Here is a 26,340-nt window from a genome sequence, read left to right on the forward strand (position 1 = left end):
AATGAAAATTCTATGTGAGGAATAACTCCAAGGTACTTCTGCAATAATTTCTATATCAAGACGGGCTTCACTCATTGTTACTGAAGATAATTCAAGTCTAGATGTGGGGTGAGTCTCGTGTGACCCCTGAGATCCATACGAAAGAGTTGTAAAAAAAAGATTATAAATACATTTTTTGACTCTGTTTTCGAAAACAACTTGACCGAATGTTATTAATACGCTTCAATCAACACCTCAAGAAAGTCGATTTCATTTTTTGTTCGCGTGATATCGATCAGGTAAAAAATGACTACGAACGTAAGTACGTACTCACACACACCCTCACACATACTTCTTCTCCAAGCATGAAACGTAAAGATATGTTTAAAATTTCGGACCCATTACATATACTTGTAATTAAACTTCGTTTACTTAACTACTTACAATTTATAATGAACTTAAAAAAACAAGTTACTTAATTTTTTGAATGCTTTTATAAATAGTTTAAGATGATAAATGGATAATTGCTAGGATTTTTTATACAAATTTTTCAAAATCGCACTCTACTCTGCCCCACCTTGTAAATAAAAAACATTTTAAAATGACATAGAGTTTACAATACCTATTTTATAAGCAATAATTTGATGGCAGCAAGTATTAGCTAGGTAATTAGACCTAATTCATTATCTGTATATAATTATCATCATTGGTAGGTAAGTAAGTAGGTAGGTAGGTAGGTAGGTAGATATAATCATGATTCGTATTCATATTGTACTGTATTGTCTATTTCATATGTATATCTGGATGCGGAATATGTCACCACTAATAACCATTATATTATATACTAATGTGTGTTTATAATACACAATGTAGGTATATGTAATATACCTTAGAGCAAAAAATATTAACCAACGTTCTAGTCTTAACATTCTAAATTAATATTGTTTATTTCTTAAACTTTCCTCAGCAAAATGCTGCAATATTCATCAAGTAGAAAATAGAAAATAGTTCTTTACCTTCTTTATTCATATTGATATTTTTACACACTAATAAAAATGATGACTTTTTGTGCAATCATTTGACAAGTGAAATTTACAAAATTTAACAAACTCCCGACAAATGCGATTTATTCCTTGTAAACAGACTTTTCTAAACTTAGCTATAAAATGTACTTAATCATGTGGGTTCGACCGTTAAGGGGCTACGATGTCACTGAGAAACACACAGACGCATAGATAAATATTTTAAACTTATAACATTTCTTCTTAAATCAATATCAAAGTGATGGTCAAAGACATCAGATGAGATGAAAAGGATTCTTAGAGTGTTATCATTTTTTGGGACAAATTTTTTGAAATATTTTAATTGAAATTGAAATATTTGAGTTGACTTTGTTCTTTTGAATTATTGTTTTGAATTACCTAATTATTTTGCCATTTCACTTTTTGAAATGAATTGAGCCAGGTTTATTTGACCATTCATTTCCATAGTAATTATTTATATGTTAAAATTATATGTCATACCTTTACCAAACTGAATCGATTTTGAAGATCATCGCAAATTTTTTAGTTTTTTCTGGGACGGAACTCTAAGCTCGCACTGGAAACATAGCTAAGAACACTTTACATCGGGGGTTAAAAAATCGACAATCGACTTTTAAAAAGAAAAACCGATATAAATTGGTAGCTTTTAAACCAAATATTAAAAAAGAATGTCCTATTGTAGGGAATATTGTTAAAAAATACGATAAACCTGAAATTATTCAATATGATTTTACAAAAGTTATCATTGAATCTCCATCTGTCAAAACTTTTTATTAATATGGTGGGAGCGCAAATAAATGCATAGTTCACAGTAAGGAGTTCTTCAAACATTAAGTGATTTACCGGCATGGAATGACGTGATTTGTAGTTTGGTTTTTGTATTTTGAATCGCTACTACAGTTGTGGATTTCTTTCTGTTGAACTATACATTTTGAATATTATAAAGGTAGATATCGTGCATTTGGAGATGGAATTCACACATTCCACACTGGTTGTAATTCCACACAGTTCTATGAAATATGTTACCGTACGTTGCCTAGTGTTTTTAAGTGTATAATGTGATTACCTTTGCTTCCGTATTTCTTGGCAAATTTTGTGTGCTGAAATCGAAACTGGTGCCGACGATTTGGAGTTAAGTGAAGAAGGAGCAAACAATTCATTTTGCTTTGTTTTTCATTTTTCTATATTTAAATTAATTTAAACAACTTTTATGAATTTTAATAAACCGAAAGGATATGTCATACAATTCTTATCAGCTCTTACCATTTTGAATTTTCATTTTGAATTATACTCCTACCGTAGTGTCCCATCGATTTAATGATAGGAGAAGTTTTCTACGTTATTTTATGTACGTTATTATAAAGAAAGCTTAAGGTTTTATCACGTCCTACTAGGTATCCTTATATTTCTTTCTTATCCTTATGTTCAAACTGATCGGCAAGACTCCTTTTTCCAACCGGTAAAGTAGGAGGGCATAAATTTTCAGTAAAATTCACCTTAAATAAAAATTGTACAGTTGCAGCAATATTCATATCATAAAATTTTATAATAATTTCATAAAAACCAAGAAAAACAAATTCCAAAAAGGAATTCACATCCTATTATAATTAACGCTTCTATTATAATTGTTAAACTAAGTTTTGAGTCTTGAATTTTTAAGCGATATTTTATTTTAGCAAAATTTTTTACACAAAATTTTTTTGCATACAGAGCTTTGGACGATTCATTTTATAATAAGAATAATCTAATCGCGTCTGAGCCTTCAACCATGTGTTTTCTTCTAAAAGTATTCACATTGACATTGAGCTGGGACTAATTTCAGGTATTGCGTTTTGTAAATGTTTAGTTTAGATTCCATATTTACTTAATATTTTGGTCTGAAATACACATTAAAAGTAGTTTAGTATGTATATGCTTAAATTACAATAGCTCAATTTTTATTATCATGAGTGTACTTTTCAGGTACTTCATGTGGGTATTGCATGTTCTAACGTATTCTATAAATTTTAAGTGCATAAACAATTAGAAATATGATATTTTAAATATGATAGGATGTAAATAGTCAAGGAGGTATTATATGAATTATGAAAAATTTATCATTCACTATTTTCATAGATTTTCTATTCTGAGAATTTGAAAAATTGATATCCTGAATTCCATAGAATTATACCTACTGCAGTCTTTTTATACCATGTTTATATGTAATATGCAAGGTATACTAAGTTTTTATACCATGCATATATGTAATATGCAAGGTATACTAAGTTTGTAACGCTTAAAAATATTGATGCTATGAACAAAATTTTGGTACAGGTGTTTATAAAATCACCTAATTAGTCCATTTTCGGTTGTCTGTCCTTATGTCCGTCTGTCCGTCTGTCTGCCAACGCGATAACTCAAAAACGAATAAAGATATCAATCTGAAATTCTTACAGCGTACTCCGGACGTAAAAAGTTAGGTCGAGTTCGTAAACGAGCAACATAGGTCAATTGAGTCTTGGGTCTGTAGGACCCATCTTGTAAACCGTTAGACATTGAACAAATGTATAAATATAAAAAATATTCCTTATAAAAAAATAACCAACATTTGTTTGAAACATTTTTTCGTAAACATCACTGTTTACCCGTGATGGAGCAAATTGGGTAAATTGTATTGTATGTATGTATAGTATTATATGGGGATATCAGTTATATATGTGTGACATGTAATCAATACTGTCTATGCATAGTATTTCAACAATTAACTCAGTCAATTGTTTGTTTTCACTTGTTTTCTTTGAATTGTTTGAATTTTAATATATAAAAAAAATAAATGTAAAACATTTTTGTGAGGTCTTCACGTTGAATATAAATAAATTATAACCGGACTGACAGTGGACGGATTAATATAAAATAAAAATAAAATCCGCCGCAACTGCCTTCCCGATTATAATAAATTTCAAAATTATGTTTATTTTTATTGGTGTAATTTTCGATTATTTTGTTATGTTTATTAAAAATAAACACGCTTCAATACTTTGTTATCATTATATGTTAATTGAATTCAAAGTGTATAACCGATTTCAGTTCAGTTGTATTTATATTTATATTTAGTTTAATTTTATATCTGGTAAATTAAAAATACACAAAAATTATTTTTTTAGGATTCTTTTGAATTTAAAGTTTTGATAGATTTTAAAGCTAGAGTGTAGTTTTTCTGGACAGGAAAATTTTATAAAATGAAACCATCTTAAAATGATAAATTTCGATTCTTTGTTTGCTCTTCTAAAATCACGGAAAGTAAAAAATAACTGAATAATGTTGAATAATGAGAACAACAAACTTGAAAAAAAAAATTAGATGAAAGTGTTTTAGAATAACAACAGATTTGTATTGGTGATGGAAATTAACCATTTTTATGAGAAATTTGTGATAAAATATTTAATAAATACTGCAATCTCGAATGCTGTATTTATTAAATTATTTTTTAAGATGTCGCCTGAAATTGATCCGAAAAAATCTTCGTATCAAATTTTAGTCGATATTTTATACATTTCTTATATAATATTTATTTCTGGACGACTTTTATACAACTGAACAATTTTTAAACGTTGAACCATAATTAATTGTTTAATATCGTAAATGGGTTGTTTCAAATTAACATTTTTCGTTTCAAACAAGTGATAGTATTCACAAATTTCTAATACAGAGTTAAAAATATGAAATTTGAGTTGAATCATCCTTTATAGCGAAAATGAAATTTGCACATTCTGTATATTAAAATTGGAGAACAAAAAATAATATTAATTTTCTAAGCTAGTGGTTGTGTGTATAATTGAAAATTCTATTATATTTTCCCAACCGTGATAATCAAAACTCTACATTATTGTTTGTACATAAAAATAATGAAATAAATAATTAAAAAAGAAAAATATAATTTAATTTTTCTAAAACGGCGATATTACAGCTTCAATCAATTTTAGATGTGTTTATATCGTGAGCATACATAAAAAATGGAATTAATTTGTATAAATGATTATTTTGATTTTATATTTTATTTCAATATTATATACCTGTGCGTGCTATGTTAAATAATTGTAATTGAGGTAGCCCTAAAATTTATTTTCATTTACCTTCTTCAAAATATACAGCTAAGTCTATCAGTGTCACTGTTGATCGAAATAATGTTCTACGGTAGGAAATTTTTTAGATCTAGGATAGGAAATCAAGTCAAGGACAGGTGAGAAACTGGGGAAGGCCTTTTATGAATCTATGGTGCCGATAAGTCATTCAGTTTCGATTATAATCAATAAGGCTAGATAAATGAAAGTTAGTACTTATAATAAGGCTCTGGTGTTAACAAGCACTCTGACAGTGCATTGACAGCTTATCTAACTGTCATGATAAGCTGAGTTATTTATCACACGTGTTTAGTTTGCCTGCTTGAATGGTACCTACTTATGTTTGTATGAATGTCTGTAATTGATCTTAACTGATTGAATTCAAGAATACCATTAGTCATTTCAGTTGTCGATTAATAGATAAATAATCTGATAATTGCGTATATAATAAACAGAAACTGAAAGATTAAAATATATTAAAAAAAAAAAGACTGCCACTAGAAATTTGAACCGTGCAGGTTACTGGAACACTTTTCTATTAAAAGATATTAGTTGAAAAATTCTACCGGATTTTGATAATTAATTCGGTAAATTTTGGGAAATGGATAATTACCTTTTTAATAGGTTTCGTGCTTTGTAAAAAGTACAGAAAAGGAGTTTTCTGGTTTCAGAATGACCAGTACGACCTTTTGCACGCGGTTTATAACTCTACATTGTTTTTTTTTCTTGAATATCGCTGCTTCTATTGATTGAGACGATAAAAAAAATGGTTTGTTAAGAATTTTTGCAACGATTTTGCTTGTTATCGAACCCTGAACATAATAATAATCTCAAAATCTCAAGAAAACCGCAGTAACTTGATATTTTAAACTTTTTCGAAAAATGAAAGAATTGAGAAAATTCTAGAAAAAGATTTAACTTATGATTATAAAAAAGCTGGTAAATTTCAACTTTTTTTTTAAATTGCTGGTTTTTTATGAACTTTCAAATAGTGCCAACGTTTTTTTTTTTTTTCACAACTGGTTATGAGCCGAAACATTAGAAAACAAAAATGCACAAAACTCGAAAAATTCTGATTTGCATCATTACAAGGAACAACAATAAAAAATTTCCAATTCTTTTTTCTCATAATCGAGGTTATGTATCGGGCTAACATAAACCACCCTTTTTTATGATCACAAGTGATGATACATCTTTTTCCAGAATTTCTTCATTTTTCGAAAAATTATCAGAGAATGTTGAAAATATGAGGTTACGGCGGTTTTCTTGATATTTTGAAATTATTTTGCTATATTCAGCGTTCAATAGCAAGTAAAGACGCAGAGATTCTGAACAAACAACCTTTTTATTCGTCTCAATCCGCTCAATAGAAGCAGAGATATTCAAGAAAGCGTCACCATAGAAAACAATATAGGATCGTTCCAGAACCGAACGAACGAACCGGAGAACCATAATCTCGGTAGAGGGACTATGTCATTCATTTCTTGTTAGAATAAAAATAACCGAGTATCCATTCATTTGAATGAATATCCACTAATTGATAAAGAGTAAATTTTTTTGGTGTGGATTTGAGGTTTTTATTAGGTACAATTTTTTTGTATCGTGCAATAGCACTGTGGTAAAAATTTAATCAATTTGTAACACTCAACTGTATTTTTTTTTTAGATTCAATCTAAAATCGGTTATTAATTGTAACAAACATATATGCATATGCATACATATCTATATGCCCTGTCGGCATATATAGATATCATTTATACGACACAATGTCTGCATACAATTTTTTTAAATCAATATCGCAAAAACACATTACGTGGTAATTCCAAAGTGAATATAAAAAAAAATTAAATTAATAAAAAAATATAATAAATGAAAAATTATGATATTTACCTCTGTATCATTCCACCACATATGTAGTCGATAATTTCGTAAAACTCCTGAATGTTCATTTACATGATCAAGTGCTAATTTTACACTAGGCATTACCCCTCGACCTGTAATATAAACAAATTTAAATTAAATTAATGCTTTTAGAATTTGAAATAAAAAACATGAGAAATTATTCTAATTTTGAAATTGATTACAGTAGAAAAACTCGAATATTAAATTAAGAAATATATGCCATAAATTTATCTACGAAAGACAAATTTACCGTGTTAGTTCTTTTCAAAAGAAATTCATTTAATTATTTTAATTAATTACTTAAGGACATTCGAAATTGGAAATTAAAAAATGAGTTTTATTGCACATAGAATCATTTTTAGCACACTTTTATTAGCTTCATTCGTGTGTTTGTATGTTAGTATGTAACGAAAACATTGAACATAATTTTGACCCCCTTCAAAACGTCGGATTAACTTTTTTATTTGGCATGTTTATTAAGGACCGATGAAAATACAATAATTCAATAAGTTTATTTGATTATCCTGGTCAGGATTAACGATTTTCACATCTGAAGGTATATATATATTTACTTGCGCTGCCACCATATTTATACTCAATTTTTGATAAATAAATAATAGTTTAAAAAACTAAAAAAGACAATATAAATAATAGTTTAAAAAACTATAAAACACGGTTTTGTAACTAGCTGAAGTAAAAGGTAGAAAATAATGTCTTTAATGTACCACGTTTTTATAACGGACTAAAAAGCATAAAATAATAAATACCTATTAAAATACTTGTTCAAATTTGTTTGCCAATTTTTAAGTTTGCCTTATGTATTGCAGAATTTTCTTTGAACTATTGATGGAAGTGTATTCTGTATCGTCTTGTCTCATAAAATTCTTTTCTAGAACTCAACATATCTCACTAAAAATGATAATAATAATGATAACATATTATAATTATGCAATCATTTTCGGATATAAGTATTTAAAAACGTCTTGTATATATGCCGTTAGTAGATAGAATTATCTAGATGGAAGCAACAATTATAAATTGTAATTTATATTTAGTCTGAAATTGAGATAATAAAGATCAATTTTAATATTTATAAACTTCAACTATATGTATGATAGGCAGTTAGATTATTTCAAATATGGTAGTAATTGGATACACGCCAAACTTCTTATCTATAACAAATGCCAATTTGTACATGATAACAAAAATCTGCCCAACTCACCTATGATATGACAGTAAATTGGCAACGAAAAACAGTTTTCTCTATGAAGATGTAACTCGTATAAATAAAAGTTATATTTTATAAGTAAAATTTATAATTTAACTAATTCTGTGATTCGTTTTATTACCTGCAGCTTCATACACGTGAATTTCGAATTTTTATTGCATTAAAAAATTTGCATTGTATTACTTGTAAGGTTGGAAACAAAAAACATGGAGCGCATGCAGCAGACACTACACTCTTTATAGTTATGAATTGCATGCACCCCATGTTTTTTTTCCAATCTTAGGTTAGGTTAGGTTAGAGTGGCTGAGAGAGGGGGACACACTTAGACCATATGGTCCGTTGTGATACCAAAAAAGGGTTGGCCCATCCACGGCCACTACTCCATGAACCATTTAGAGCTGTTTAAGAACAGCAGGAGAGCTTTGACGTCGATAGACTCCAGGTCAGAGAGGCCTTCAAAGAGAGGCTGGCTCAACTAAGTTAATCTCCTCATGACAAGAGCTGGGCAGTGACACAGAAGATTTTTATTTTTTTGAGATTATTTTTCTTCTACCATCCCTTATTTCAGTTGGTGCTCATGGTTTATTATAGGAGTAATTTTACAGTCAAGCATTTTTTTTCGAATTTTATTATAAGGCGATAGGTAATATGTGGTGAAATGGAATGCCTTCCATTAATGATTTTAATTTCCGACATAGTTACATTTTTCGACCAACCTCCAATATAGATAAGGCTACAAATTTCCAAAAAATTCAAAGTATACGGTTTAACACATTCGGGAAGGAATCCATCGCCATTAGCGCTAAGCCAATGCTTGTGAGTTTTGAGTGAAAATATCTGTACCTAAAGACGTTTCAATAGTTTCCATACTTTGTGTTCACCCCATATATCAAACAATTTTTCAAAGAGGATTATTTTATAAATATTTAAATTAATAATTGCCATTTCGTATAGTAAGTATATGATATTTTTATTATGTGTAGAAAAATTAAATATATAAAATCGATTGATGCATACAGACAAGTGAATGGTACACAACTGAACAATGGTCTATTTAAACCATATATCAGTGGTACTAGAATACCTGCGAGCCGATACGATGGATTTATTATTGTAGTAAATAGTATACATTGCCTTGAACTTTTTTTTTTTTTTTACTCCAAAACTAGGCCTTTGTCACAACGTTGTAAACATTAATATTCGTCACCAATAATAATGTTACAAAAAAAACGATATATAAATTTTCATATTTAGTTTGTACTAGATTTTGTCCACGATTTCTCCTTCATATATATGTATTTTTAGTTATCACACAAAATTTTTCCACCTATTGATTAAAATGGTCCACCCTATAAGACTTCCCGTCGCCCCCACCATTCATATTTCTATTTCATTTTTTTGTCCCCGATTCTTAGTACATATGTCTGCAAATATATCAGACTATTATTCAATCAGAATTACATAAAATTCAATCTTTTTGTCTAGGTGTACGAGCAGTAAATGTAAGTAGAACAAGTGAAAACAAACAATTGACTGAATTAATTGTGAAATACCATGCATAGACAGTGTTGATTACTCTATCACATTATAAATATATACATATCACACATACATAACTGATATCGCCATATAATACATACTAAACAACCTACGCCTAATTTGCCCCCTCACGGGAAAACAGTGATGTTAACGAAAAAATGTTTCAAACAAAAGTTGGTTATTTTTTTTATAAGAAATATTTTTTATATTTAAACTTTTGTTCTATCTCTAACGGTTAACAAGATGGGTCCTACGGACCCAATTGAAATATGTTGCTAATTTACAAAATCGACCTCACTTTTTAGGTCTTGAGTACGCTGTAAAAATTTCAGCTTCATATCTTTTTTTGTTTTTGAGTTATTGTGTTGACAGACAGACGGACAGAGAACCGAAAATGGACTAATAAGGTGATTTTAAGCGTTACAAACTTGGGACTAAACTTGTATACCTTGCATATTACATATATGCATGGTATAATAAGATAGTGATATTACCGTGTAATAAACCTCTCGTTTTTAGTTACACATGGTGTAAATTGTCTATACCTACACTTTGGACAAAAAGACCATACGAACAGATTTACATATGCTTCTACATGTTTAGATTAACAAAAATGAGATTATATGCTCATAATTCAAATTGTTAGGACTAAATCCTCTGATGGTGCTGCAACCTGGAATGATATTCTCGGGTACAAACTTACTTGTCTAATCCTTAAAATGATTGTGATTCATTATTCTAAACTAACAATTCCTTTTTTATAGGGTGCTCGTGTGTTGGACATAGAGAATTTATAATTTAAAATATAAATTTTTATACCATGTATGTATGAAATATATCAAGGTATACTAAGTTTAGTGCCAAATTTGTAACGCTTAAAAATATTGTAATAGGTGTTCATAAAATCATCTAATTAGTCCATTTCCGGTTGTCTATCCATCTGTCTGTTATCACGATAACTCGAAAGCGAAAAGAGATATCAAGTTGAAGTTTTTATAACATGCTTAGGACGTAAAAAGTGAGATCGAGTTCGTAAATGAGCAACATAGGTCAATTGGGTCTTGGGCACATAGGACCCACCTATTTAAATGTAAAAAATGTGCCTTAATAAAAAAATAAACAACTTTTCTTTGAAACAATTTTTCGTAAACAGCACTGTTTACCCGTGAGGGTGCAAATTAGGTTAAAACGTTATATAGTATGTATTATATGGGAATATCAACTATGTGTATGTGACACCACAGTCGTACTATATATACTCGACGGTGGCTATCTAAGAGTGACTATCTTTCTTTACTTACATGATGTAAAAAAAAAACAAACGATTGCGCAATCAACACTGTCTATACATGGTAAATCAGCAAGTAACTCATTATTGAATTTTATCTAAAATTTACTACAATGATTACCTTTCCAAAAACTCATTCAGCATAAGTAAGAAGTTTAACATTTTCCAAATTTTTATTGAATATGTAGGTGTTAAAAGGGTGACTGTAACGAATTATTGACCATTGAATATTTCCTAACATTTTCATCAACTAATAAAGTAATTATCACATTTACCTATATTTACGATAGGTGACTCTAAGCTTTTCTACTTGAGTGTGGGATGAGCGAATTATGTAGTTCACTGAAGAACTAATAATCGAAAGTATTTTATTGTACCTTCCCATGAAAAAAAATCGAACAAATTTGAATTCGAATAATAAGATAGCATTTGGATACCATTTTGAATGTTAAGATGATTATTTCCCTATCAAGTTAAAAATTTTAAGTTGCTTGTTATATTTATGTATGTTACTATGTTTGTTCTAGTGGAATCTAACAAATCAATTTTGAAGCAGATATTTCCAACCGATTAAGCTGTTTGAATGCATGTAAAGCTAATGACAATGAATTTCTATGGTAAGCATTACCTGGTTTTCCAATCCCTCTTACCATTTCTGATAAGCATATATTTGTTTTAGTTTTAAATTATAAATTTTAATAAAAATACTTTTAAATGGGCAAGCTTTTATTGTACTCAAAAGCAGAAAATAATTTTTTCTGAGTCACTCATACACGACTATTTGAAGCTTGAGGCGTTCCGATACATTCTTGATATTCTAAATTGAGCACCTCCAGCTTTTAAAATTAGTCGTGTACGAGTAATAAAAAATTACTTTCTACTTTTTAGCATAATAAAAGCTTCTTAAAAACTATATTTTATTAAAATTTTTTCAAATAAATAAGTTTTAATATTTTCTAGGAAATTTTTTAATTTTTTAATATTTTTGATGCCCTCAATCGTTAACGGTGTCGAATCGAAAAACGTAATAGGACTTTTTGTCATAGAATTTTGTAAAGTTTTATAAATCTCCGTGAAAATAGCACCCCAATTGCGAATTTTCATAACATACTTATTGGATTCGTTTGTCCATCATTTGTCTGGAGCCATAAAAACTAAAATTTTGAATAAATGAGCTAAATATGCAATTTATTCATTCATTATTATCCAATAAATGATCGAGGCAGAATATTAAAAATGGTATTTGCACTTTGTACAAATTTGCATCTGGTCAAATGATGAAGAAACGAATCCTATCTGCATTTTATGAAAATTCGCATTTGGGGGTGCTATTTTCAGGGAGCTATTACTTTCGCATTTATATATGGTCAAATACAAATTACAATAGATAGGCTGAATGGTAAAGTACATACATTTGAATACCCATTTTACACTTGACTAAATTCATTTAACATAAATTTGTATAACATAAAATTTATTATTACTTAAAATTCGAACCACTTATCTATGAGTATAGTATATCTAGATTTATCAAAGGAAAGATAAATGTTTGGGTTTTAATAATTAGTTCAAATAGGTTTGCTTATATGGTAAATTTGCAATTTAATGTAATTTTAATAGATATTTGATCATTTAAGATACAAAGTTTAGTTAAGGATCATATAGTGGAGAGCCATTAGATTTATACCTCTGAATCCAAGGACAGTCAATAAATCTTTTTAATAACTGTTCGACTGCATTGTTTAAAGCTTACTTAAATAAGTGGGTGGAAAAGTTTATGTTAAAAATGACAACGGAAATCGATAGTTTTACCGTAAAATAACTGAAAAATTTGTAGTTTTTTTAAGAAAGTATATCATACCCTTTTTAAAGTACTATAAAAAACCATGAAAATAGAAAAGATTTAAGTCATTTGCATGAAAATTGACGAAGTTATAATGAAAACAAAGTTTCTCGGACCTTTCTTTTTATGTTTAACTCAGTACAAAAACTGATGAATTTACCACGTGAACTTAAATCAATGCTTGCCGCATTCCAATTAACTGTATTTAGGTACTGGCAACATTTTCTAAAAGTTCTAGCAGTTACGGGTATATATTTTTTGAAAATTTAGGTTAATTTTGATAACAAATTTGAAAAATATGACCCAAATTTAGTAGGATTACATACTTGATTAATCAAAATTGGATAAAATTTGAATGTGATAGAGTCATAAAGTTGAAAAATTTGATTTTTTTGGTAACACAAGCAAATTTGATCCGATCTGAATGGAATTTTTTTTGAAACACAATAAATTTGGGTCATTCTTTTCAGCTGTTATGTCAGTTTTTCGCTAGCTATCACTAATATACTTTATTCCGAGACCAGGACTCCACATTCTTGAAACCTTGATAGAACAAGATTAATTTTGATCACAAATTTGAAAAGTATGACCCAATTTTATTACGATTACATACTTAGTTTATAAAATTGCCACTAGGTATGGTCCTTTTTGACACCTTTTAATGAACAGCGAATATATTAATAATCACTACAATTTTAATTCAATTTTGTTTTACTCTATATTATTTACTTTTTTTATTAACAATAAAATTTCGAATTTGGAGATTAATCAGTTCTTCATGCAATATTATTTATTAGAGTAATGGGTCCCTTAAAAATATGTTTTGCTCGGAAATGAACAGAGAAATCAATTGTTAAAAAAGTTTATCTATTCAATGTACAGACTCTTTAAGAAAGAACGACACAATTATGGCGACTCTCCCCAACTTTGCCTTTACTCTTATGTTAAATACTATCAGTATACAAATTTTCAACAAAACCGTTAGAACATATCCCGATATATATAAGGCGCAACCTTAATACTTGCCACCGGTGCTACGTACCCTCGTTACGGCCCTGATTGCAGTTACCCAGCGAATCGCTTGGGTACTAATTAAAATATTTAAAATTTCTTATTGAGAAGAATATTATTAAAAATTGTCTTTAATAAATATTATTATTATAAACAAATAAATTTCTACGTAAAAAAAACAGATCCTTGAAACTACAGATCTTACTAGAAGATAGAAACTACTTCTCTTCTTCTTTAAAAACTTAATCAACACACGGTACACTTTGACTTTGAATGATACAGCGCCGTTTTGGAAATTTTAATAACACTGGTCAACACAAATTTTGCCACAGAAGCATGACTTTACTTTTTGAAAAGCTTTTGACTTGCTGATTATGAGTCTGAGCGCTAAATTACTTCAACACGTCACGTTATCGAGAAATTCGTCCCTCCACATGGAAAAAACTTGTGTCTTAATTCGAGGTCATATTTCAATGGTGAATAACTTTTTCTCACAAAAATATTTACGCCATCAGAAAATACCATTTATTCCCCCTCAAAAGCCATTTTGAATTTTTCCAAAATCTTTTTCCAACAAATAGAATAGGTAATATATAAATATATAACTATAGAATTAATTAATTATACAGATGAATATTTAAATTAGTAGTAAAGTATAGGTATTTTAACTATAATAAATATCATATGATTTCTCGAAGAGCAAAAAGGATATCGGTATGATTCAAAAAGTATTTTAAAAGAAGAGGAAAGGAAAAGGAAATCTTCCAATTTTTCATATGAAATAATAATTACATAATGGTTTTACGGAACTTCGAATATAACAAAAAACGAATTTTTCACTATTTTAGCTAAAAATATTTCAAAAACCTTATGTATTAGAGAAATTGTGAATTCAAATTCGAATTCAGCACCCTCAAAAACTAGAAGAAACGTCTATCGCATCAATGTGGCAAACAAAAAATCAAATTTTGTTGACCAGTGTAATTAAAAGAATAATGAAATGAATTTATTACTCCTCTGATGGCACTTTCAAACAAAAACGCCAATGATTCTAAAATTTTTTATCAAATTTTGTTATATCTTGTGAGTTCCACATGAAGAGATTCTCTTTTATCAATTAAATGTGAAAAGAATTGACAGATTTCTTTCTTGAACATCGACATAATATTATATTCATTATAATTTATTATAACAACGGATGCAAAAGACAAAAGACCTCATACCTAGGTACTTATTATTAAATGTTTAGTAGTATAGAAGAACAACAACCAAGATGATGATTTTTCATAATATAACCTACAGACACAATTTTATTAAAAAAATTTTCTTTCATTTTTATTGTGTTAATAATGCTTTACTAAAAAGTAAAGAAAACCTCCCTTACATTATCTTTTTTTATACAAACATCATATTATTCTTTTTATATATTCTTCCGTTTATTTTATTTTATGTTTTTTCATGTTTATATATTTTTTTAGGCTCTATATCACGACAAGAGTCAGCCCTAGAAAGTTTTTAAATCGTCAATATTTACATTAATATTATCCAAATGATAATACAGGACGTTACAAAATAAAGCTCTTATTTAATAGGCTTTCTGAGCAAACGCATAACGCAGTTACTTTGGAACCTTTCTTAGATATGGAATTTGAATTGTTTTTATGAGTTTTGAGATGTATTGAAAAATTAATTATTACATTAAAAAAGTAAAAATGGGTTAAGATTAAAATATCTTAGACCTATTTAGGTATCACTTTAGGTTAAAATAAATAAGAGTTGGCATCAATTTACTAGGAAGATGTTTAAAGTTTTTAAAATTCATTAATTTTGAAGAGGAAAACTTAATTATTTTCCCACGAGAGCATAGTGGTTGAATTTCTGCAAATTACTAGAGCGTCAGGAAATTTTGCGACCTAAATTGATTTACAAGAAATTAAAAATTTGCATTATTGCAAATTTTAAATTGACCATAAATATACTAAATTCACAAATCGGTTGATAGTGATGAAAATGATTCCAAATTTCCAAACTTGTTATTCCGGGGCTTTTGAAGTCGCTGAAGACGAATATCGTGACACAACTTGGTGTTTGAGATACCTGGTGACAAAGTTGAACTTAATTTACATCGTCTCTTGAAGTTTTCGGGAAATTTGTTATATGATGAGCCTAAATTCGTTATTCAGGAGTTTTGGGGGTCGTTGAACACGAATATTGCGACCGAATTGGGTTACCTAGGTACTCTGGGTTAACTAGGTACTCCGGGCACCAGGTACCAGGTATCTATTCGTGTTCGGCGACTCCAAAAACCTGCGAGCTACAAAATTGGACCGATTATATAGCAAATTTCTCGAAAACTACAGGAGATGACGGAGATATCGTTTACCATTGGCACTGGGTATCCCGGGGCCCATATCTGTCACGATTTCATCAAAATTTCCTGACGCTCTAACGAATCAAATGCAGACAACCGCTTTCAAATCCGTCTTTCTGTTCAAATTTTTCGAGCTTTGACTGTTTTAAGTGTTTTGTTTCCGCGACTACAATGAATTCTTATCAAATTAAGAATTATATTAAAAAATTTAAATTCTTAATAAAGACGGTCAATAACGGTATTCAAATATTTAAACCTTTGACGATTCGGTCTAAAATATTTTATCTCTAATTGATTTTGACAAGAAATTTCAAAATTTTAATGTTTTGGCTAAATGCAATAGTTTTCAAGTAGGTTCTGTCTGAAAATTGGTAATATACACTTGGCTCTTGATGCAAGATCTATAGTTATGGAAAACCATTTATTGATTTTTTTTTTTGAGGACTTTTTATAGAACAAGACTTTTTGTCCTATTGGTAACTGGGTCGGTAAACGTACCTAATGTCAGTTTATACATGTGATATACCTACAGATAACCAAATGATAACGAAGGTTTTTTCGATATTTACAATTGATGGAAGGGAATCATATAAGCTTTATTTTCCTATAGGAAATTTTCTAAGAAAGTGCGAATAATATGGTATGACTTCACCTGTATATATATAATGTACAATGAATAGGTATGAAGGTTGTGTAACAGGGCCGTAGCCAGGTTGTGTAATCAGGGCAGGCTCAGGAAAAGTAAGGGTAGGCTATATCCACTAATGTTTGCAAATAATTTACTTTCCCTACATCAATGTTTTCTTCATCGACAGTAGAAACTGGGATTGGGAGCTTATCGTTTTCTATAAATCTAATTTTCATTTCGTTCAAGATGACATCCAGTGTTTCGTGAAATGCTTTTTGTTTTCATTCACGTTTTCTGTTCTTCATTAGTTTTATCATTCATTAGATATCCCGCAAGGATCGTCTTTGCTTTCGTCTTATATTTTTCTGGGATGCCATTTTCAGAGACTTTGTAATCGGTTTTGATTTTGGCATCAATTTCTCTGTAAACGTCATTATTTCTGTATGAAGTAAACAAAACTACTGATCTTATGACAACTACCGAGTCTCTCAAACTCGCTTCGTAAGCCTGAAGTATTTTATCAGCACGCTGGCTAGTTTCAGATACTTTGTTCATGAATATCATGCACGGAATAATAATTATTGGAAACTATGCAAGTAACGTCCAAGTGTTCTCTAACGTTGTTCCAAAAGATTTGTCCATCGTAAAACATTTTTTAGGAAAGATTTCAAATTCTTTTTAACATAAAAAAATTATTTAGCTAAAAATTTAAACCCAAAACTAAAAACCACTCTCAATAAAATAAACGCTACAAACAATATTCTAGTAAAAAATATAATAATACTTATTAGTTTCGTTATTATTATTACCTGTAAATTTGGAAATCCTAATCAAGCTTTAGATATCAACTCTAGATTTACTAGGAGAGGCTAACCCTAGCCTGCCTCACGCCCAGCTACGGACCTGTTGTGTAACATCATACAACATTTTTTTTCATGTTTTATATACTTAACAATCTACTTTTTCAGAAAATAGAACACTTTTGTGAAAGGAGTTTTTAGTGTGATTGCGTAAATGTACACAACCTTGTTAAAGTTAGTAGAAACAAGTTTTAATATTTTGTGTGTGCGTCTGCTTGTGTATGTCACTCGAATATCATCCCTACAGCTTTTATCACATTTTATGACTGACCTAAAATGAATGTTTGTATAAATAAAGTACATTCAAATCCAAGCAAACCGGAAAATTTTACTTTACCATTTTACACTTTTATCCTGGATCCTTTTTTCCAAATCATTAATAGCCGGTTAATTTTTTTGGGAGCAGCTTCATTTGTTGAGACACCTTTTTTTGCCTACGAATATTATTGTTCTCTTTCACGTGGCTCGGAAACTTTTTAATCGCTCGCACAAGTTTCATTTTGACTGACATCCGTTTTTCTTGTTATTCTAATAGAAAGATAATTGAATAATAAATGCAAAAATCGTTTTTAAGTTGTCGCGCAATTTATTATTCGATTATCTTCCTATTAGAATAATAATAATAATAATTATAAACCCAATTTATTCCATAAACCTTAATTTCACATTTCAAATGTTGTTAGCAAGTTTTAATTATATGTTAGCTTAAAATTTAGTGTAAGTAGTTAAATTAAATGTATTTATTTTTGTTTATGGACCCCATTTTGGGTATAGGTCTCCCCCAACCTTTTCCATATTTCTATCCTTGCTCTGGTCGATCCAGTCTCTTCTTACTGCCTGAACGATGTCGTCTGCCCATCGCTACTTTTGTATGCCTGATGGTCCTTCCTATTTGGTGGTCTCTATTGTCCACCTTCTATCTGTGTAGCGAGCGATGTGACCAGCCCATTCCCACTTTATTGTCAGTGCTTGGCTCAGTGCATCTGTAAACTTTGTTTTCTGTCTTATCTCCTCGCTTCGTACTTTATGTATTTTTCTGATTCGTAGTATGCTTCTCTCCATTGCTTTTTGTGTATTCTCTATATTTGGTTTGATGTTTTTTGTGAATACCCAGGTTTGACAGCCATATAGGAGGCAGGACATAATACAGGTGTCCAGTTTTTTTTCATGTGTAGGCTATAGTTCCCTTTTAATATTTCTTTCAACGACCAAAAATTTTTCCATGTTATCGTTATTCTTCAGTTTACTTCTTCTAATTTATTGTTTGTATTGAATAAAACTTGTTTTTCCAAACAAATGTAACTGTCAACATACTCTATTATGTGTCCGCTTACTTGTATTTAATAATGTTTTTCTTAATAATGTTCATATGAAGACTGACTTTTTTACTTTTCTGGTCAAGTATCGTTACCATCCCCTCTAAGTCTTGAGATGTTTCTGCCAGTATCGCAATGTCATCAGCAAATCTTAGATGATTGAGGTGTTTTCCGTTTATCAGTATGCCTTTTTGTGTCCAATTTATTTTGTTGAAAATGTCTTGAAGACCCGCTAGAAAAAGTTTTGGTGACAGCGGGTAGAATTATAATATATGCAAATAATTTTTCATGATGTCAAATTGTCAATTTTAATGTATGATTCTTCATTTTTTACATTATAAATTTGTCTTTTTTAGGCTATTGAGTAATTTTGCATATAGTATAGACGACAATCAAGGACAAATTTTGGATATTCATAAATAAAAGCGTCGATTGAGAAGTTAAAAGAGAGTAAAAGTGTTTCAAATTAAATCAATTTTTTCTTAATTGAAGTGTAGCACAAGTATCTATTAGTGAAATATATAAGAAGTAAATAGTCCAATTTAAAATTTAACGAAGTTACTACCATATTACGAAAATATATTAACTTACAGATAATTTATACACTTGATATCGATTTTTTTACAAATATTTATAAGAAACAAGTGAAAACAAACAATTGACTGATTTAATTATAGAAATATCATGTATAGACAGTGTTGATGGCATACATACATGTCACACACATATAAGTGATATTACCATATAACACGTACAATTTGCGACCTCACCTGCAAACAGTGTTGTTTAAGAAAAAATGTTTCAAACAAAAGTTGTTTATTTATAAGGAACATTTTTTACATTTAAACTTTTGTCCTACCTCTAACGATTTACAAGATGGGTACTACGGACCCAAGACTCGATTGCCTATGTTGTTCATTTACGAATTCGACCTCACTTTGTACGTCCTAGGTACGCTATAAAAATTTCAGCTTGATATCTCTTTTCGTTTATGAGTTATCGTGGCAACAGACTTGCAGCCAGGCGGACAACTAGAAATGGACTAATTAGGTGATTTTATGAACACTTATACCATAGTTTTGTTCATAGCATCAATATTTTTAAGCGTTACAAACTTGGGACTAAACTAAGTATACTTGGATATATTTCATATATACATGGTATAAAAAGATATATTTTAGCTATACTTCAAGTCTCTTTCAAGCAGTATCAATGATGAAATGAAAAAAAGATATAAAAAATACAACTTCAAGAAAATGAACAGAGATTTATTTATTTCTCAATTTCAGATTTTCATTAATAATTCCTATTTTAGTCTAATAAAATTAAATAAATCATGGTAATAACGAAAAAATTAATGCATCTTTGAAATTTTCCACAGTTGTTTATTAAGTTGTAAACACTTTGTAAAAAAAGTCGATCTCTCTTAAGGGCGTACTTAACCTCCTTTTTGGGGTTAGTTGGGGGTTTTTAATCACTTTTTTACAAATTACAAAAAAACTATGCAACAAATAAAAAAAAAGTAAAAAAATTTCTAGCTGAAATATTTCTGTACAGTTTCGTTTTTTGTCGACTTTTTAGCTTCAAAATTGAATGAAATATGTCAATTTTAAAATGGAATTTTTTTGCTCATTCAATCAAATGAAAAAGTATCCATCTTGTAAACCGTGAATGGATGAATTGGAAATTTTGTTGAAACAAATTTTTTTTCACCTATTGATCTCATCTGTGTAATAAATATTTTATATTGTCATGTGCATCGCTGTTTATTTATTTCCATTTTCCTTTATTAAACACATTTCGCTCCTATCTCTCATAAAGACGACGTATAGACTTATCCTACTAGGAATAAGTTCAAGTTACTGTATTCTTTTCTTATCCCTTTCTATAAATTTGAGGACTAATCGGTCAATATAAGTTCAACCTATGGGGGTAGGGGCCGCTTTTACTCTTTTTACTCTCTATGCACTGAATCCCTAGATCCTATGCACTGAGTCCCTAGACTTAGCTACACCACTGGCATTTATACTAGGAATTTAATTTATTATTATTGTCCAAAAATAATATCAGTGCTAAATTTTTATTTCTATGAAGCATCATATACTCATTTTGAAAAAACATGAAATCTAAATAATTATTGTAAAATGAATCATGTGCTCGTTCTAAATATCCAAAATTTATGGTTTTTGAAAATCTTGTCTATTGGAAAGAAATTAAAATTTGATAAACTTGCTGGATTAGGGTCTGATCTTTTGTCTTTTAGTTAAAATAGCCAGAGTAGTCTGCGCTTGTCAAAGATACCTACCATTCTGTCTCAAAGGGATCAAAAAGAATAACGCGACTTTGTTAGACATGAATATCCATGTTTGATTAAAATATTAGTCCAAACACAAACTTTTATTCAATTATTGCTAATTTAACTAAAAAAACTTTTACTGTAATTGGAAACCCTTTCGTGTAATAAAATAATAATGTGGATATTTTTTTAGACTAAAGGAAAGAAATTCTGTATACGTAGAGTATCTATATTTAATTAAATTCAACAAAATTCTTATAAATAATTAAGTAAAAGGATGAAAGAATTTTAATTTTCCATTATTTACGTTTCTTTTTTCGTATTATTTGATAGAATAGTAGTTTGAGAATATTTAGTAGGAAAAGCAATACATTTCCGAACGACTATGATATTTGCTACCATAAGGGTCCGGGACTGTGCTTTTCCTACAAAATGCACACGCTATTTTTCCGAAATTCTACTTTCCCGAACTCTTATTTATTTCATTGCTGGGTAAGCTTTTCTGGCGTCAAAACGCTACTTGGACAGTGCCGTATATTTCATAGGACTAGCAGTGCACCAGGGTCCCGAGGTTAGAGGGTCCCATAAGCTATGAAAAGGAAAGAGCAGTCAACTCCCGAAGCTAGCAAACCTCGAACATGCTTACAAGAAATTTTTTGTGATGTTAAATGTACATTATCAATAACAGAATTCCTAATTTAAAAGATTCAACACATGCGCCAATGTAATTATAATTCTCAATTTCATCCAAAGGTGAAGAATGTTTTTCTAAGCTTAAGTTTGAATTGTGAAATGATCTATTACTGAAAATTAGAAACTATACTTGGATTTGAGTGAAGTTTTAGAAGCATTTTCAAAAATTAAAGCGCGTAAGAGACTGTGAATTTGACTGGGAATTTTGTTGAAAATCTTTTTTCCCGTATATCTCAACTAATATCTCAACTATATAATTAATATTTTATATTGTCATGTGCATCATTGATTGGAGTCTGGAAAGACTGGGTGGGTCCGCTTTTCCCTCTCTGTGACGGGGCTCTTGTCAATTCAGCTACTGCCACTGAAAATCCCTATTGTTCAACAATTTCAGAAAAAACTATTTATAGCCATGAACTTCAGAATTTAGTAATTTAATAAAATAATTGAAAATAATTAATATTTTTGGGTAGGTAGGTACTACCCGCGATATTTCAAATTTTGTTGACATTATATCGGAAATACCTCTCATAATATTAGAAAGAAAAAAGAATGTCATGATAACTTCTAGTAAAATTTATTCTCTACGACTTTGGGATAAATATTTTCTTTTTATTAATTTTAACTGGGAAATTTCAAATTTGTATCAACTGCTTCTTAAATTCCCACAAGTTTGTAACAAATTTACTAGAAGCGAGTCCTATTAATTCGTACTTCCAATTGATCGCATAATTTTTTCGCCACTGTCCAAAACATTTTTAACACTTTAATACTATTTAAATTATTTTTTAAATAATGTTTTAACACTGTAAATAATACGTCACTCCCAACGCATCGAATATACCTAGCATAAATTTTTTATTCAGATTTGCGAGATGTTAAAATTACTTTCTAAGAGAAAATAAAACGTACTTTTATAAAAAAAAGACATTCCGATTAGAACGACTATAAAAATTTGTTTAGGTGCTGTTTTTTATCATTTTGAATATAAAAAACTGTAGCAAAAAAAATTTATGTGCCCGTATGGAAACCAAAATTCCCTTTTGAAATCAAAATCTTAGAGGTTGTATATCCATAACAATGGAACACAAATTGATTTTAAATAAAAATACATTATATAATAGAAATAAGGAGGTCACAGTGTTTATCTGGATAAATGGTTCCCTAGGGCTTTTCAACATCATTGTGCTTAAAAAATATCAAAAGAAAATTCAACACAAATCGAAAATAAATACAAAAGATTATCTGTGATTAATTTGTATCACGTTTTCTTTTCGATATGTTTTCTTAACAAATTTTCAATGAAATCGAAGAATTTATACTCTCGAATAAATCGTCACTGATTTTATTAAAACTGAATATTTATTGACATATAGACGATGATTAAGCATTAGATAAGAGTACTTCTAGCAATGGAAAAACTTAACAGTGAAACCTCCGCATAGTCAGAGGAGATCGTTTCGCTATGCCAGGAGTGTACTTGTCATTTAGTTAAAAAATTTTTTCTACCTGTTACCAATTTGAGTATGGTAGCTTAACTGGTTAAAGCGTGCCTATCAAATGAACAGATTAATAATCTTTAAATCGTGATAAAATCATTAAACATAGCCACAGCCCACCCAGTAACATTCATCATGCTTAAACGAGAAGTCAAATAAATAATAACTAAAAAGTAGAAAATCGAAATTATTTTCTACATTTTAGTTTAGCTAACTACAAAGCGTGTATTTTTAGTTTTTTTAAACTATTATTTAATTTTTACTTTTTAGCTCAGCTAGGGTCTTTTACTTTTTTTACCTATCGTGTATATATCAAGGAATACTAATTTTTATCCCAAGTTTGTAATGCTTTAAAATATGATGATATGAACAAAATTCTGGTAAAGTTGTCCAAAAAATCACTTAATTAGTCCCTTTCCTGTTGCCCACCCGTGAACACGATAACTCAAAAAAGAAAAATCATATCAATTTTTATAGCGCGCTGAAGACGTAAAAACAAAGTTTGGGTTCGTCTGGTTCGTAAGACCCATGTTGTAAACCGTTAGAGATAGAACAAATTTTTCCAAAACTATAAAAGATATTGCTTGTTTTCAATTTTTAATATTCTGGAATTTTATCTGCGCTTCCACCAGAATTATATCAAATAATTATAAAATCGTAAAAAATCCTGATCAGGAATCTGTTATTGTATTGTCATCTACCAAGCTAATAAAAGCGTGTTAATAATAAAAAAAAATTGTCTATCAATCTTCTGGGAGGTACGATGCCCGACATAAATACACAGTTAGTCAATCATTTTTCCTTTTTTTATGAAGGTTGAACAAGTATTCTACATGAATGTTACCTTCTAAACGCAACGCCAAACATTTCGCTTTGTATTTTCAGTCAAAAGAAACTTCTTTAATTTTAAAATTAACAAGTGAAAACAAACAATTGACTGAATGAATTGTTGAAATACCATGCAGTGTTGATTTCTTTATCACATAACACATACATACATGTGACACATACATACCTGATATTCAAGTATGGTACATACTATAAAATTGCCTCCTAATTGGCGCCCTCACGGGTAAACAGTGATATTTACGAAAAAATGTTTCAAGCAAAAGTTGTTTATTTTTTGATAAAAAACATTTTTTACATTTAAACTTTTGTTCTATCTCTAACGGTTTACAAGATGGATCCTACGGACTCAAGACCCAATTGACCTATGATGCTCATTTACGAACTCGACCTCACTTTTTACGTCCTGTGTACGCTGTAAATATTTCAGCTCGATATCTTTTTTCGTTTTTGAGTTATCGTGTCCACAGACGGACGGACGGACGGACGGACGGACAACCGGAAATGAACTAATTAGGTGATTCTATGAACACCTATAGCAAAATTTTGTGCGTGGCATCAATATTTTTAAGCGTTACAAACTTGGGACTAAACTTAGTATACCTTGCATATTACATATATGCATGGTATAAAATTTTAAACTACTTATACCAATAAATTGTTTGTACCTATAAGTATGTGGTATGTTTGTAGTTTTTTTTGTAGATATTGATAGTACGATGCACCTCCCTACATTATTGTAGGTATATTGTGCACGAAAGCTTTTTATATGACAGACACAAACATACATACCACCATGTACAGCTGTTATTTTCCGTGTAATAGAACTTAAACTATTCGAATGATTTCCGTTTAATGTCAGTTTGATTACATTTATATGTTAATATTCAAAGTGATGACAATCAAATATTTTTTAATGTAAAATTTGTTGAAACATATCCGGTTCAGCTATCCAAAGGCATTCTTAGTATTTTAGAAGGTAATTATGCAGTGGTACGGCTGCACTTATCACTCCGATAGCGAATGCAATGAAGTATAAAGTTTAATACAAGCCAATCAAGCCAAAATCTGATCCAGTGAAGATCTGATCCTAGAATAAGTACTTGTTAATCAAAATATGGTGGAAGCGATAGAAAGAAAGAAATATTTTAAATTTATTTGTAAATCGGATGACAATAATTTAACATAAAAACAGAACAGAAGTCATACCGAAAGCTCCTAAAAACGATCAACCTAGTAATAGCAACCTTTATCTAGCTGAATAGCAACATATTCTCATCACATGCTAAATAACTAAGAGCTCACTTGCCATAATATTTGAGTTAATTATGACAACAATCCGGAAGACATCAATTTGGTTAGGTAAAAAAATTAATATATTCAAATAAACGGTGCATTCCACAAATAATTGGTATTAGTTTAATTCGTAAAACACAAAAAAGTATTCAATTATAAGTCTATAAAAACTAAATGTACGAATGTGATACGGGAATGGGATGATTAGCAAGCATGACATAATTATACAAACGTGGCGGACTATGGCATGTAAGCAAGGAGAATCAAAAATGTCAGATTTAGCGTGTTATATTCTGCGAACCAACCCATGGCATATTAAAAGTAATTTTAGTAAAGGCAGAAGCGGCTTACGAAATTTTGCGCCCATAGGCAGTTTTAAAAATTAGCGCTCCCGAAATATAAACCTATCAATAATGACCTTTTTTAAGATCTTTAGTTTCAAGTTCTTTATTTCTTTGAACCTGCAAAATCACGTACATTGTTCGGGGCTGTAAAACACGATGGATATATTCATCAAAATAGTACTTTTCTAAATCGCCAGAATACATCGTTACAAACATACTTGTTCTATTTTGAACTTCTTCAGTGTTCAAATTGGTCAA

The 26,340-nt window shown here is 29.7% G+C and overlaps 1 protein-coding gene across 1 annotated transcript in view; it reads right to left on the reverse strand.

Moving 5' to 3' along the window:
* Positions 1–26,340, reverse strand: part of LOC123304993 (gamma-aminobutyric acid type B receptor subunit 2) — a 70,543-nt gene that overhangs the window by 36,996 nt on the left and 7,207 nt on the right. Inside the window, exon 2 of the mRNA XM_044886572.1 lies at positions 7,013–7,116. Coding sequence (XP_044742507.1) covers positions 7,013–7,105 — 93 coding nt within the window. The 5' untranslated portion in view covers positions 7,106–7,116. The remainder of the gene's footprint in view (positions 1–7,012; positions 7,117–26,340) is intronic.

Source organism: Chrysoperla carnea, chromosome 1 (genome assembly GCF_905475395.1).
Source record: "Chrysoperla carnea chromosome 1, inChrCarn1.1, whole genome shotgun sequence".
Taxonomy (NCBI): domain Eukaryota; kingdom Metazoa; phylum Arthropoda; class Insecta; order Neuroptera; family Chrysopidae; genus Chrysoperla; species Chrysoperla carnea.